Source organism: Mandrillus leucophaeus, unplaced genomic scaffold (assembly GCF_000951045.1).
Source record: "Mandrillus leucophaeus isolate KB7577 unplaced genomic scaffold, Mleu.le_1.0 Scaffold503, whole genome shotgun sequence".
In the NCBI taxonomy this organism is placed as follows: domain Eukaryota; kingdom Metazoa; phylum Chordata; class Mammalia; order Primates; family Cercopithecidae; genus Mandrillus; species Mandrillus leucophaeus.
This window is the reverse complement of record NW_012105399.1, coordinates 119,671-136,681: the sequence shown is the minus strand read 5'-3', so window position 1 is coordinate 136,681 and position 17,011 is coordinate 119,671. Positions and strand designations below refer to the sequence as shown.

The 17,011-nt window shown below is 38.3% G+C and overlaps 1 protein-coding gene across 1 annotated transcript in view; it reads right to left on the bottom strand.

Moving 5' to 3' along the window:
* Positions 1 to 1,482: 1,482 nt before the first annotated feature.
* The window catches only part of FLVCR1 (feline leukemia virus subgroup C cellular receptor 1), a 41,497-nt gene continuing 25,968 nt past the window's right edge, over positions 1,483 to 17,011 (bottom strand). Inside the window, exons 6-12 of the mRNA XM_011996165.1 lie at positions 14,732 to 14,799; positions 12,750 to 12,853; positions 10,460 to 10,570; positions 9,843 to 9,948; positions 9,180 to 9,291; positions 3,297 to 3,364; positions 1,483 to 3,130 (exon numbers count right to left, since the gene is read on the bottom strand). Coding sequence (XP_011851555.1) covers positions 3,056 to 3,130; positions 3,297 to 3,364; positions 9,180 to 9,291; positions 9,843 to 9,948; positions 10,460 to 10,570; positions 12,750 to 12,853; positions 14,732 to 14,799 — 644 coding nt within the window. The 3' untranslated portion in view covers positions 1,483 to 3,055. The remainder of the gene's footprint in view (positions 3,131 to 3,296; positions 3,365 to 9,179; positions 9,292 to 9,842; positions 9,949 to 10,459; positions 10,571 to 12,749; positions 12,854 to 14,731; positions 14,800 to 17,011) is intronic.

Below are 17,011 nucleotides of genomic sequence, written 5' to 3'. Positions count from 1 at the left end.
TTAAAAACAAAAACAATTATTTGGGGAGAGACCTTAAAATACATTTTTGGCTGTTCTTACCTGTAACGTAAATATCAAAAGAAGTAATGATTGGACATACTCTGCTTGAGTTACCCTCAACTGACTGTTGTCCAGGGAATTTTTCTCTGGCTGGATTCAAGTTCCTGTGATATAATAATTTGGTCTATTCCATGATTAATAGCATTTAATATTTTGAAAAGATCTTTGAGATCAAACTGAACACATCCATTTCATGGATGAGGAAAATGCTGCCCAGAGAGGTTTAACGACTTGTCCAGAGTTATAGGAACGTACAGAAACACATCCAGGACAGGGACACAGAGTTCCTGATTCTTAGTCAAATTCTTAAGGTAACACATTCCCCAGGGTCAGATTCTACATAATTTACAGTAACTTGATTATAAAGAATGTTATAATTTCAATATATATCAATGCATATATTCTGCCTGATATAGTTGGGATACTTGTCCCTCCAATCTCATGTTGAAATGTAATCCTCAATGTTGCAGGATGGCCCTAATGGAAGGTGTTTGGGTCCTGGGAGTGAATCCCTCATGGCTTGGTGCTATTCTTGCAGTAGTGAGTGAGTTTTCACAAAATCTGGTTGTTTGAAGGTGTATGGCACCTCCCCGCTCTCTTGCTCCTGCTTCGCCGTGACATCTCTGCTCCCACTTAGCCTTCTACCATGAGTAAATCTCCCTGAGGGCTCTTCAGAAGCCGAGCAGACACTGGCGCCATGCTTACACAGCCTGCAGAACCGTAAGCCACTTAAACCTTTTTTATTTGTAAATTACACAGTCTAAAGTATTTCTGTTCTTTTTTTCCCTAAAACAGAGTCTTGCTCTGTCACCCAGGCTGGAATGCAGAGGTGCAATCCCAGCTCACGGTAGCCTCCACCTTCCAGGTTCAGGCAATTCTCATGCCTCAGCTTCCCAAGAAGGTGGGACTACAAGCGTGTGCCACCATGCCCGGCTAATTTGTGTGTGTGTGTGTATTTTTAGTACAGATGGGGTTTCACCATGTTGGCCAGACTGGTCTTCAACTCCTGACCTCAAGTAATCCACCCACCTCAGCCTCCCAAAGTGCTGGGATTATAGGTGTAAGCCATCATGCTTGTGCTCAACCTCAGGTATTATTTATTTATTTGAGACAGTCTCACTTTATCTCCCAGGCTGGAGTGCAGTGGCATGATTTCAGCTCACTGCAACCTCTGCCACCCGCATTCAAGTGATTCTCCTGTTTCAGCCTCCTGAGCAGCTGGGATTACAGGCGCCTGCCACTGCGCCCGGTTAATTTTTGTATTTTTAGTAGAGACAGGGTTTCACCATCTTGGCCAGGCTGGTTTTGAACTCCTGACCTCGTGATCCACCTGCCTCGGCTTCCTAAAGTGCTGGGATTACAGGCATGAGCCACAGCCACAGCGCCTGGTTTATTTTATTTTATTTTATTTTATTTTATTTATTTATTTTTTTAGTAGAGATGGGGTTTTACCATGTTGGCCAGGCTGGTCTTGAACTCCTGACCTCAGGTGATCCACCCGCTTCGGTCTCCCAAAGTGCTGGGATTATACACGTGAGCCACCACGCCTGGCCCAAGTATTTCTTTATAGCAATGCAAGGATGGCCTAACACACTGCCTAAATCAAAACTGCTATTCACTTCAAGGGTATTCATTACCTGACTAGCTTTTTTGGGTGCATATGAACATAATGTAAATTCTATGGCTGATCAAATGTCATTACTATAAAGATACTCCCCATGAGCTCAGAGTCAGGACATCAACAATACTTAACCTCTCACTGTAAACATGACACAGTGGTAGGCACTGTGGAAATATATTTGGTCCTATTTTCCCTACCTGAGCATGTAAAAGAGCAGACAACTCCAACAGTGTGATGACGCTGCAGTGAAGAAAAGAATCCACTCCCTGGCACACTGATGGAGCATGTACCTGGGAATAGTATTCCTCAAAGGAGAATGGTCATAAAAATGACACTGCAGAATTCAAACAGCATTCAAGAGATCTCCACTAAATGGAGACATGTAGGCTATCTGAAGTTATTACAGATTTCCTTATTTCAGGAATCTTCAAAGCAAAATATAGGATGTGATACAAGAAAACATGAAATAGCCAGTAACATATATGATAAAATTGTCTTACTAGAAAGTTACACATCAGGAAAAAGAAAGAAGAGAGTTTAAAATTTAAAAAAAGGCCATGGGTACAAAACTACTCTATCTCAAGTTGAAATGAAAGAAATACAGTGTTAGCATTTATCCATGATAGAAAGGCAGCACAGAACAGAACTCAAGATAGAACGAGCCTATAACCAGGCTCCTTAATGAGAACATAATTCTAAGACCAAAGTCTGGGTAGAATCTGTACACAGAATAGTTTTTGTAGCCATTTGACTGCATGTGTTAAGAAGTACTTTGTAACAAGAGTACAATAAATGGGAAAAATCGTAGAGGTCATCTGAAAGCCTGATCCCAATGCTGTCCTTTGTGGGTGAGTAGTGTCATGTTGGTATGTTGTACTCATATGAAGTGGCTTGAACAGTTGGTCAGCACAGTGAAAAGGCAGCCAATTAGGAATATATTGTACATTTAGTTCCACTGGATATTTTAATATATAAACTGCATGAACTATTATATCTTATGGGGACTGAACACCCCATATTATCACTTTAAAAAGTCTTCTAAGCTTCCATTTTCTACAAAAAAGAAAAACATCGACTTTTAAAAAGTAAATGTCAAGAAGCTTACTTTCAGATACAATATAAGACTAAAAACTGGATACTGATTAGATAAACAATAGTGTTAACATGATGTAAACAGAAGAATTTTAAGAAAATTTCCCTTAAATTAACAATTAAGCAAAATAATAATTACGCATTTAGAACTCATATGGTAATTTTCAAGTAAGTGTGTCTATTCCCCCACCACATACAAACCCAGTCTTGGTGCTCATATATCTCTCCAAGGATGATCACATTGTCCCCAATTACTACAGGATAGTAACTTTTCCTTTCTCTTCAAATTGCTGATTCTGACTGCTTGGACAACATAACCGTTTTTGATTCTTGGTCTGTGGGACTGTCAGCTGGTACCTATAAATATAATCAGAAGATTAAAAATGTATAGCATCTGGCATATCCTATTATAACAGATCAACAGTTGACTCGGGGGAAAAATAGCTAAATAAAAAAACATGGTTTCACATTTATTCTATATATACTTCTCAACAGTATAATCATAAAAATATTCATTACTTACAGCTTTAACATCAACATTTGTAATTCCTATATTTATGTTGTGTCTTCGCAGATCCGACTTGATTAATGCTGAAACAGAGAGGCATCAATGGAGTTACTATAAACTGTTTTGTGAAGATTTTTTTAAAAGCAGCTCAAAGTCTTTCTTGGTATTGTCAAATTTAATACACTGTAGTGTCATGATATTTAATAGCATCCCAATAGCCTGAAAAATAATAGTACCTCTCTGAAGTTGTTAACAATTAGTAAGTCATTCATTATCGAACAAACACGGGAATGCTAGCAACCAATGATACAAAAATAAAAAGTAATTCTTTTTATGAAAGGACTCTCCCATCTAGGGAAACTTTGACATGTAAACAAGTATAACAGTGTATGATAATTGCAAGGTATGGTGGGGAAGTGGGAGCAAAAAAGTCTATGTCGTCAGCCAAAGGAAATTAGACAAGGCTTTCCGGAGAAGACATACTTGCTACTGGAAAAAACTGAGTAATAACTTGTCAAGCAGACAAGAGGAGAGGAAGACATTCTAGGCAGAAGGGAATGCAGGTATATATCAGAGATATTGTGGGTTCAGCTACAGATCACCACAAGAGTGAATATTGCTGGGCGCGGTGGCTCACGCCTGTAATCCCAGCACTTTGGGAGGCCGAGGTAGGTGGATCACAAGGTCAGGAGATTGAAACCATCCTGGCTAACACAGTGAAACCCCATCTCTAGTAAAAACAAAAAGTTAGCCGGACATGGCAGCACGCACCTGTAGTCCCAACAACTAGGGAGGCTGAGGCAGGAGAATTGCTTGAACCTGGGAGATGCAGTTTGCAGTGAGCCGAGATCACGAAACTGCACAAATTTTTTGGTTTTCCAGTGCATAAAAAGTTATGTTTATACTATACTGTAGTCTATTTAAAGTTTGCAATAGCATTATGTCTAAAAAAAATCAATCTACATGCCTTAATTTAAAAACACTTTACTGGCCAGGCACGGTGGCTCATGTCTGTAATCCTAGCACTTCGGCAGGCTGAGGCAGGAGGATCACCTGAGGTCAGGAGTTCGAGACCAGTCTAACCAACATAGTGAAACCCCTATCTCTACTAAAAATACAAAAATTAGCCGGTATGGTGGTGGGCATCTGTAATCCCAGCTATTCAGGAGGCTGAGGCAGGAGAATCACTTGAACCCAGGAGGCAGAAGTTGCAGTGAGCCGGGATGGCGCTATTCCACTCCAGCCTGGGCAACAAGAGCGAAACTCCATCTAAAACAAAACAAAACAAAACAAAAAACACTTTACTGCTAAAAAATGTAATTATTATCCGAGCCTTCTGCAAGTTCTCTTTTTGCTAGTGGAGGGTCTTGCCTTGACGTTGATGGCTGATGACAGATCAGGGTGGTGGTTGCTAAAAGGTGGGAGTGGCTGTGACAATTTCTTAAAGTAAGACAGTGACGAAGTTTGCCATATTAATCAACTCTTCCTTTCACGAAAGATCTCTCTGTGTGCAATACTTGTTTGATAACATTTTACCCACAAAACCTCCTCAAAATAGGAGTCAATCTTCTCAAACCCTGCCACTGCTTCATCAACTAAGTTTATATAATATTCTAAATCCTTTGTTGTCATTTCAACATTTACAGCATCTTTACTAGTAGATTCCAACTCACAAAAACACTTTCTTTGCTTATCCATAAGAAGCAACCCTTCATTTGTTCAAGTTTTACCATGAGATGCAACAATTCAGTTACCTCTTCATATTCCACTTCTAATTCCAGTTCTCTTGTTATTCCCACCACATCTGCAGCTATTTCCGCCACTGAAGTCTTGAACCCCTCAAAATCATCCATGAGAATGAGAATTAACTTCCTCCAAACTCCTGTTAATGTTGATAGTTTGACCTTCTCCCATGAATCAAGAATGTTCTTAATGGCATCTAGGATGGTGCATCCTTTCCAGAAAGTTCTCAATTTACTTTGCCCAGATCCAAGAGAGGAATAATTATTTCTGGCAGCTACAGCCTTTTGAAATGTATTTCTTAAAGAATAAGACTTGAAAGTTGAAATTACTCCTTGATCTATGGGCTGCAGAAGGGATGCTGTATTTCCAGGCATGAAAACAACGTTGATCTCCTTGTACATCTTCATCAGAGCTCTTGGGTAAACAGCTGAATTGGTCAAAGAGCAGTAATATTTTGAAAGGAATGTTTTTCTGAGTAGCAGGCTTCAACAATGGGTTTAAAATATTCAGCAAACCATGCTATTAACAGATGTACTATCAACTACAGGTTTCAGGTTCATTGTTCCATTGATAGAGCTTAGGCAGAGCAAATTTAGCCTAATTCTTACGGGCCCTAGGATTTTCAGAATGGTCAACAAGCATTAGTTTCAATTTAAAGTCACCAGCTGCATCAACCCCTCACAGGAGAGTCAGCTTGTCCTTTGAAGCCAGACATTGATTCTTTCTCTATAGCTATGGCAGTCCTAGATGGCATCTTCTTCCAATATAAGCCTGTTTCATCTACATGGAAAATTTGTTGTTTATTGTAGCCGCCTTCATCAACAATCTTAGCTAGATCTTCTGGATAATTTATTTCAGTATCTACATCAGCACTTGCTGCTTCACCTTGCACTTTTGTGTTATGAAGACAATTTCTTTCCTTACCTCATGAATTGACTTCTGCTAGCTTCCAGCTTTTCTTCTGCAACCTTCTCACCTCTTTCAGCTTTCACAGAATTGGACAGTTAGGGCCTTGCTCTAGATTAGGCTTTGGTTTCCGGGGATGTTGTGGCTGGTATGATCTTCTAACAAGACCACTCAAACTTTCTCCATATCAATAAGGATGTTGTGCTTTATCATTTGTGTGTTCAATGGAGTAGCATTCTTAATTTCCCTTAAGAATTTTTCCTTTGCATTAGCAACTTGGCTAATTGTTTGGTGCAAAAGGCCTACCTTTTGGGCTCTCTGGGCTTTTGACATGACTTCCTCACTAAGCTTAATCATTTTTAGCTTCTGATTTAAGATGAGAGATTTACTACTCTTCCTTTCGCTTAAACACTTAGAGGCCATTGTAGGGATATTAATTCGGGGGTATTAATCAGGACCCTGATGTTAATATTGCATGTTTCAGAGAACAGGGGAAGCCCAATAAGGGGAAGAGAGATATAGGAGTGGCTGGTCAGTGGAGCAGTCAGAACACACAAAACCTTTATTAAGTTCGCTGTCTTTTATGGGTGTAGTTCATGATGTCCCCAAACAATTACAATAGTAACACCAAAGATCACTATTGCAGAAGACCATAACAGATATAATAATAATAAAGCTCTGTAGTAAAATACTCAACATATGAGAGAAATTAATTAGCATTTGAGATGGTAAAAGCATTAATGTAAAACTAATTTTAAAGATTTATTCTCACTTCTTATTTTTCAAGACTTGATTTGTTTGAATTAGTATTCATGAATCTCTTGTAAAAGTAATTTGAAAGGGGATTACAAAACTGCTCCCTTTTTTGGTATAATAATAATACTTTTTTTTTTGAGACAGAGTCTCGCTTGTTGTGCAGGCTGGAGTGCAGTGGTGTGATCTTCACTCCCTGCAACCTTCGCCTCCCAGGTTCAAGCAATTCTTCTGCCTCAGCCTCCCAGGTAGCTGAGATTACAGGTGTGTGCCCCCACACCTGGCTGAATTTTTTTGTATTTTTAGTAGACATGAAGTTTCACTATGTTGGTCAGGCTGGTCTCGAACTCCTGACCCCAAATGATCCGCCTGTCTCAGCTTCCCAAAGTGCTGGGAATATAACCGTGAGCCACCACGTCCTGCCAATAGTAATAGTCTTAGATAAGATATAGTACTTGCCTAGAAATTAAGAACCAACATGGAATTACTTATGAAAGAATAGTTAAATATTACATATTTATTTAATATATTGTTAATATATTACATATTTCACAGTTTTGTATGTTTCATTTTACTAATTGGATAGGGGGAAAAACTCCCTTGTGATAAGATGCTTTTTCTTTGAGGAAACAGACTACACTCACTTTCCTTTAGCTTAACGAATGAATGCTCAGGTTCCTATCATTCATAAAACAATGAGTGAGCAACCTTAGGTAGTTGTGTATATCCAAAATCTTTATCACTGGTGAGATTTCATATTGAAGGTTTCACAAAGAATGATCAGGTATTCAACAAACAGTAGAAGAAATTCTGATTCACATCTTTCTGATAGATTCTGTCCTCCAACTAAGTTATAACCAGATCAAAGAAGCACAATCTCTCTTGGTATCTGCAAGGAACTGATTCCAAGAACCCACCTCAGATACCAAAATCCATGAATGCTCAATTCCTTTATATGAAATGGTGTAGTATAAGCTTGTTCAACCTGTGGTCTGCAGGCCATATGTGGCCCAGGACAGTTTTAAATGTGGCCCCATACAAACTCATAAATTTTTTAAAAACATTATGAGATATTTTGCAATTTTTTTTTTAGCTCATTAGCTATCATTAGTATTAGAGTAGTTCATGTGTGGCCCAAGATAATTCTTGTTCCAATGTGGTCCAGAGAAGGCAAAAGATTGGACCCCCCTGGGTAGTATTTATATATAACATACACACATCCTCCTACATACTTAAACCATCTCTAGATTACTAATACTGAATACAATGTAAATAGTTGTTATACTATAATCTTTAGGGAATGATGACATTTTAAAAGTCTGTACATGTTCAGTGCAGATGCAACCATCCATTTTTTTTCCAATTAATTTCAACCCACAGTTGAATCCACAGATGAAGAACCCACGGGATACACAAAGGGCTGACTATAATCTCTCCTGAATATACAAAGCTTCTGTCCCTCACGATGGTAAAGGGATACAGATGGAAATTCACAAAGTAAAATAATACTACAAGCCAGCATGCACCTGGAAATACTTCTGAACATAAGTCTTGCTTCCAAATCTATTGTACACCCATGTGCATGGGCAAACTATGGATAAAAATTCTTTGACATTCTCTTTCTCTGGAGATTGAGCACTATTTTCTTTCCTGCCCATGTCTATGATGACTATACCTGAGAAGTATAAGCACTAGCTAAGGATTCCACATACTATTTCCACCACTACCACTTGACTGCTTACCACCTCTACCACATTGTAACAGTAGAAACACGTGTTAGGCATGTCCCAGGTGCCAGACACTAGGAACTTTTCATGAACCATTTCAATTAATCCTCACGGTAACCCTATAAAGCAGGCTTTAACGCTCTATTATATAAATGAGGAAAGGAGGATGTGAGAGGTTAAGCAGCCTGTCTAAAGTCACACTCCCAGTGAGCAGCAGAATCGCAATTTGAGGCCAGGTCTTCCCAACTCCAGGTCTTCACTACTCTTTTTTTTGAGACAGAGTCTTGCTGTTGCCCAGGCTAGAGTGCACTGGTGCAATCTTGACTCACTGCAACCTCTGTCTCCTGGGTTCAAGCGATTTTCCTGCCTCAGCCTCCCAAGTAGCGGGGACTACAGGTGCGTGCTACCACACCTGGCAAATTTTAGTAGAGATGGGGTTTTGCCATGTTGGCCAGGTTGGTCTCAAACTCCTCACCTCAAGTAATCTGCCCGCCTCTGCTTCCCAAAGTGCTGGGATTATAGACATGAGCCAACGCACCAGGCCTTTACTACTCTTTTTACAACAGTTTTGCTTGCTATGCAGAGTAACTATATTGAATTTGAAATCTGCAGAATGAAGTAATAGATTCATGTCCTTAGAAGAAAACAAATAATGTCCTGCTTTTTACCTCATTTTTCCCCTTGAGTTCTGCCAAGCTATTGAGAAGCAATATACATGAAAATTAACACATGACACAAGTCCTTTTGCCAGGCAAACACCCTAATTTACCTGTTAAAATGATGCCTATAAACATCCAGACACAGAGAAAAATGTTTCCTGCCTTAGGACCATAGTCTGATGTGAGCTTTCCTTGAGCCAATGTGAACAAAATTCCAAATATCTAAAATACAATAAGAAAAATAATTTGTTATTAAGTTTACTTATTTAAAACAAGTATAAAGTTTTCACCAGAACTTTTCTTAACTTATTGTTTATATGATTTGTTTTCTAGAAACATTCATTGAAAAGTTGAATTATTAAACAAAAACCATGGTCAGGCTGGGCACAGTGGCTCACACCTGTAATCCTAGCACTTTGGGAGGTTGAGGTAGGCGAATTGCTTGAGCCCAGGAGTCCGAGACCAGCCTGGACAACAAGGTGAAACCCCCTCTCTACAAAAAATAACAAAAAACATTTAGCTGGGCATGCTGGTGTGCACCTGTCATCCCAAATACTCTGGAGGCAGAGGAGGGAGGATTGCTTGAGCCTAGGAGTTTGAAGCTGCAGTGAGCCATGACTGCACTACTGCACTCCAGCTTGGGTAGCAGAGCAAGACCCTGTTTCCAAAAAACAAAACAACAACAACAACAAATAAAACCATGGTCAAACTCATTACTCACTAGAATATCTGGTACAATAATCATCTCAGGTTTAGAGAAATCAGAGGTTTACCTGTGCAGAAGCATTAAGAAGACCAGATGAAGTACCTTCAGATTCAGGGTAAGTGATTTCAACAGCAAATTCAAAACCCAAAGGGAGGTAACCAGTCATGAAGAAGCTAGGAAAATAAATCCAGAATTACAGAAAGAATTATCAAAAGGTCACAATCACATACTGATGTAATCATTCTGCATCTCAGGCTTATTCTAATGACCAAATAAGTGAATATTTTGAAGTTGCTATGTCAAAGTAAGGAACTATTATTTTTGACCAATCAGCTCAAGGTTACAGAACTGGAAGCAACAAATATCAAATTTTTTTCTGAGAAAAATTTACTTCTAGTAAAAATTTACTTCTAGTTTTATAAGTCAACTGTCTTTGTAACCAAATAAAGTTACACAGATTAAGTAAGGCTCATCCATTTTTTTAACCTATGGTATACCAAAAACCAATTTTAAAGAATTTTAATAGTTCTTAAGAATTACACGTTTATATGCACAAAATGAATCCTTAAAGTTTAAAATACTGAAGAACATTTAGATGAACTTAAAAAATTAGAGACCAGAGTAATAATACTTCAGAATTATAACAGCATGCTATCACTCCTCCTAAACACATCTGATACTTACCCAAGCACCCCTCCAGTAACAAACACGATGATAATGTATCCAAGGTCCAATGTGAAAGTAAAGATAACCATTCCAATAAAAGACAAAATATAAACTATCAGAGTAGTCTGTCTAAAACAAAAACAACAAAGTTGTTAGTATTTTGTCTAATTCTCCTAGACATATAAAAATCATCACTCTTATCTGTTCAGTAATGAATCTTTGTTTTTCAAATTTCACCCCTTCTTGTCTATGGAAAATGTATCCACCAAAGCATAAATTTTAAAGCATTTTTAATTTAAGATTCAGCAGCATCAGGAAACAAAACCACACCGTATCGAATGCTCAGACGGGGATACTTTTTTATGAATAAAATCATTTTTATGCCACCAAATGGGATAGCTCCCTATTCACATTTCAAGATTCGGATCAAATTCTACCTCTTCCAAATGCCTTCTGGAACCACACCAGCTTATAAGGGTCTCGCTTTCTTCCAAATTCCTTTGTCATTTTGGTACTATAAAACTGATGACATCTATTTTAGTTTGTTATATTATTTAACTTTTCACATGTGAATGCCTTATTTGCTCCATTTAGACCACAAACATGTTAACAACAGGGATCACATACTGCTTGCCATAATTTTCATCTAAGAGAGATGCACATAACAGGGGTTTGGCGAATGAATGGCAGTTACCCTGAGAAGAAAGCCACAGTGGCAAAGAACACACGTCTATGCCGATCAAGTTTTCTAAATGTATAATGGATGAAAAACTTAAGGAATTTAATCCTTTACCTATGCTTCCTTCATCTATAAATCAAGTAGGTTTCACTCTAAGCTATCAGTTTACAATAATGAAGCTAAGGTAAGTGTTGTCTTAAATTATGGAAAAATTATCTTGGAGAATTTCAAGATTAGAGATATTTTTGGTAGGGTTTAGACTAATAAGATCAAATATATCTTGAGCCTTGAAAGGTGCACAGGACACAGTTCCATATTTCATTCATTTATTTATTAATAGTTTCATTCATTCATTTCCAAGTACAGGGGGAAGTTTTGGCCTGTTAAAAAATGTGGTGATTCTTTTAACTCCTAGAGCAAAATATGCTGCCTCTGAAACCCTTTCTTAGTCTCCCAGTTGGTATCATTTATTTTCTTTGGTATTAGCATTTTGGTGGCTCCATATAATGTACAATTAACAGAATATATTCTTTCTTTTTTTTTTTTTTAGACAGTGTCTTGCTCTGTCACCCAGGCTGAAGTCCAGTGGCATGCTATCTCAGCTCACTGCAACCTCTGCCTCCTGGGTTCAAGCAATTTTCCTTCCTTAGCCTCCTGAGTAGCTAGTATTACAGATGCCCATCACCACACTCAGCTACTTTTTGTCTTTTCAGTAGAGATGGAGTTTTGCCATGTTACCCAGGCTGGTCTCCAACTCCTGGCCTTAAGCAATCTACCCACCTTGGCCTCCCAAAGTGCTGGGATTACAGGCGTAAGACATTGTATCAAGCCAGCACTTTCACATTATGCATTATATTACAGTTAACTGGTACTATAGTCTGGGGGTACTTTAGCCAAAAAGTTTTTAGCAGAATAAAGCCTTATGCTCAATGATAATTTTTTGATCGGAAATAATTACTTTTTTGTTTTTGTATTTAAGCCCACAACGTAAGAAAAGAACAAGATAGGCCGGGCATGGTGGCTCCTGCCTGTAATCCCAGCACTTTGGGAGGCTGAGGTGGGTGGACTGCCTGACCTCAGGAGTTCAAAACCAGCCTGGGCAACATGGTGAAACCTTGTCTCCAAAAAGTCAAAAAATCAGCTGAGTGTGGTGGTGCACACCTGTGGTCACAGCTACTCAGGAGGCTGAGGTGGGAGAATCACTTGAGCCTGGAAAGCAGAAGTTGCAGTGAGCCAAGATGGTACCACTGCATTCCAGCCCGGGTGACAGAGTGAGACCCCACCTCAAAAAAAAAAAAAAAAAAAGACAAAGTCTATCAAAAGTCAAATATTTCTCAGAAATGGCTCTTTTTAGAATAGAAATAATTCCTTCTGAAGTGGTAGGTATGAGTATCGTTAGAAAGAAGGGATTCATAAGGTATCCAAGTTCTCGAAATTGAAATAAATGTGACCAATAAAATAATACAATACATAGAGTATTGAAACACTTAAGTGAAGAGAACCTACTAGTGTTTAGAATCCATATCTAAGTAATAACATGTTTTAAATTTCTTAAAATAAAAAGCAAATTGTCTTTTAAAATCAAAATACCTTTGGTTACACACCATACATGTATTTACTTTCACTTACTTGTATGTTTTGGTATAATCCAGCCATAAGCCACAAAGAATAGAGCCCACCATTCCAGCTACTACTAGTGTTAGCCCAATCCTTCCAGCATTGACTTCTTCTCCCTGAAAACAATTTGCATAAGAAGTTGATCAAATAAATGGATTAACTAATTCAGACTCTTCACATTCCCACACCTTTTCATAGTCAATGAAAATAATTAGATAAAACTAAGCACACAGTAGGAAGATTTAGTACACGTGTTAGGGTGGGAGGGGAGGGCAGGTAAAGAATATACATAAGCATTACATTTTAAAACAAGAAAAGAAACCTAAAATAATAGAAGAAATAAAAAAGGAAAAATTTCCTTAATCCTCTATGGTTAGAAGTACAATGATTTTTGTGAGGATTCTTAAGTATAGATAGTCATGTGTTCCATGATGACATCTAGCTCAACACTGACTCATATATACAGAAGTGATCCTGTAAGATTATAACACCACATTTTTATTCTACCTTCTCTGTTTAGATATATTTAGATACACAATACTTACCATTGTATTACAACTGCCTACAATATTCAGTAAAGTAACATGCTATACAGGTTTGTAACCCAGGAGCAACAGGCTATACCACACAGCCTAGGTATGTAGTAGGCTACACCATTAGGTTTGCCTTCTACACTGTATTATACTCACACAACAATGAAGTACACTGTATTATATTCACAACAATGAAACTGCCTAGTGAATTTCTCAGAAGGTATCCCTGTCACTAAGCAAGGTATGACACTGTATAGATGTCTCAAAAGGAGGTTAATCGATAGCTTTTACATAGTACAACTGCTTTACCCTTTCAAAAGCAAAGACACATCAATCGGAACTTGATATTTATTTATCTATATTTATGCTGAGTTCCCTTAAAATGTTTTGTCTTTTTCCATATAACCAATCATATTATTTCCTAAAAATAAACTTAGGTATCATCACAGGGATAGTAACTTCTGCTTTCCATATTGTGTGAGTTTTTTTGTTTGTTTTTTTGAGGTGGAGTCTCACTCTGTCACTAGGCTGGAGTGCAGTGGTGCTATCTTGGCTGGGATTACAGGTGTGGGCCACAGCGTCTGGCGTGTTTTTTGTTTTTTTTGAGACAGGGATTCGCTCTTATTGCCCAGGCTGGAATGCAATGGCACGATCTCGGCTCACCGCCACCTCCACCTCCCAGGCTCAAGCGTTTCTCCTGACTCAGCCTCCCGAATAGCTGGGATTACAGGCATGCGCCACCACGCCCAGCTAATTTTGTATTTTTAGTAGAGATGGGGTTTCTCCATGTTGGTCAGGCTGGTCTCAAACTTCCGACCTCAGGTGATCCTCCTCGGCCTCCCAAAGTGCTGGGTTTACAGGTGTGAGCCACCGTGCCTGGCCATACTGTGTGTTTTATAAACTGGATTAAATATGTTAAATTAAAATGATAGGAGGCCATTGTTTTGGAGTGAGCTCCCACACTAGACCCAACGGACCAGACCACACAGAACAGTGTCACTAGCGCTAGGTGCCACATAATCAAATTGAAATTTAAAATGGGCCACTTTTCCAAAAAAAAGAGATTCATAAGCAACCTGTCAGATGGGGCCCAGTCCCCTTTGTTTTAATCCTATAAGGAAAGTAACTTTGTAACAACGAATCTGCTCTTTGCTCCTTGTTTCTGCTTTCTTCAGTCTTTTTCTGTCTATAAAGCCCATCTCCTCTGCTCAGCTCATCAGTACCTTTCTAAATCTTTAGATGGGATGCTGTCCAATAAAGGAATCGATAATAAAAGCCAATCAGATCTCTAAAGTTGTGGAAATTTCATTTTTTAACAAATATATTCTCAATTAAAACAAATGTAAATATTTGATAGCAACAATGTCATAATCCTTAATCTCATGACCCTGCTAACGACAGTTATATTGCTAAAGAAAAATTCTTGGTCAGGCATGCAATCTGACACAAGCAGAAGCTTACCTCATAATATGTCAATATCATTTGATTTAATAATGTTGAGACTGAATAAAAGGCACCAGTCATGATACCTACAATAATAAAGATGATGTTAAATCATGATATCTACAATAATAAAGAGAATACTAAAAGTGTGTCATTTACCAGTTCATGAAGTGACATGGAATATTATGTGACAATTGTGGAAATATATTTCTTTTCTTTTTTTTTTTTTTTTTTTTGAGACGGAGACTCGCTCTGTCGCCCAGACTGGACTGCAGCAGCACAAACACAGCTCACTGCATCCTTGATCTCCTGGGCTCAAATGATTTTTCTACCTCAGTCCCACAAATAGCTGGGACTAGAGGCACAGGCCACCGTGTCTGGATAATTTTTGTATTTTTTGTAGAGATGAGGTTTTGCCACATTGCCTAGGATGTGGGTCTCCTTTTATACCTTTCAATGTTTTATAATTTTCTCTATGAAGTTCTTTTGGTATATTTATTCTAAGATATCTTTATAGTTTTAGTTGCTATTATAAAAGATATCTTTCATAGGAATACAATACTTATAAATACATAGGAATGCAATTGATATTTTCACATTGTCAGCTATTTAGTAACTTTGCTAACTCATTCTTACTAGTTTTAATAGCTATCTCTAGGTTCTTTCATATTATTTTAATAGATGGATGATCACCATTTTCTGTAAAGCACCAGGTAGCAAACCTTTGTTAGCTTTGTAGGACATATGGTCTCTGATGTAACTAATGTAACTACTCAACTCTGCCCTAGTAGTTCAAAAGCAGCTATAGACAATATGTAGACAAACAAAACTTTAATATAAAAACAGGCAATGGCCAGATTTGGCTCATGGGTCACGGTTTGCTGACCTCTGATATGCATAATTACAGTATGAGCAATAACATCTGTTTTCTGTTTCATATGCCTTTTCTTTCTTTTTTCTTGTGTTATTGAGCCAGCCAGTACCTCCAGTTAGATGTTGAATGGAAGTGATGACAGTAAATATCCTTAAGGATACTTCTTATTGATTCTTAAGGAGAATGGCTCTAATATTTGCCTTTAGTATAATACTTGCTATAGGGTCTTTGTAGATAAGCTTTATCAGGTTCAGAAAGTTCATTTGTTGGCACCTAATTAAACTGAAGAGCTTCCGCACAGCAAAAAACAAAACAAAACAAAACAAAACAAAAACTATCATCAGAGTGAACAGACGACTTACAGAATGGGAGAAAATTTTTGCAATTTATCCATCTGACAAAAGTCTAATATCCAGAGTCTACAGGAATTTAAATTTACAAGAAAAAGACAACCTCAATAAAAAGTGGGCAAAGGACATGAACAAACACTTGTCAAAAGACATTCATGTGGCCAAACATGAAAAAAACCTCAACATCACTGGTAATTACAGAAATGCAAATCAAAACCACAATGAGATACCATTTCATGCCAGTCAGAATGGCGATTATTAAAATGTCAAGAAACAACAGATGCTGGCGAGGCTGTGGAGAAAAAAGAACACTTTTACACTGCTGGAAGGAGTATAAATTAATTCAACCACTGTAGAAGACAGTGTGACAATTCCCAAGATATAGAAGCAGAAATACCATTTGACCCATCAATCCCATTACTGGGTATATACCCAAAGGAACATATATCATTCTGTTATAAAGATATATGCACATGTATGTTTACTGCAGCACTATTCACAATAGCAAAGACATGGAATCAACCCAAATGCCCATCAACAATAGACTGGATAAAGAAAACGTAGTATGTTTACACCATGGAATACTATACAGCCAAAAAGAAATGAGATCAGGCCGGGTGCGGTGGCTCATGCCTGTAATCCTGACACTTTGGGACGCTGAGGCAGGTGGATCACCTGAGATCAGGAGTTCGAGATCAGCCTGACCACCATGGTGAAACTCTGTCTCTACTAAAAATACAAAAATTAGCCGGACATGTTGGCACATGCCTGTAATCCCAGCTACTCAGGAGGCTGAGGCAGGAGAATCACCTGAGCCTGGGGGGCGGAAGTTGCAGTGAGCCGTGATTGTGTGCACTCCAGCCTGGGCAATAAGAGTGAAACTCTGTCTCAAAAAAAAAAAAAGAAATGAGATCATGTCCTTTGCAGGGACATGGATGGAGCTGGAAGCAGTTATTCTCAGCAAACTAAGGCAATAACAGAAAACCAAATACAACACATTCTCACTTATAAGTGGGAGCGGAATGAGGGACACATGGTGCACGAGGGTGGAAACAACAAACACTGGGACATTTC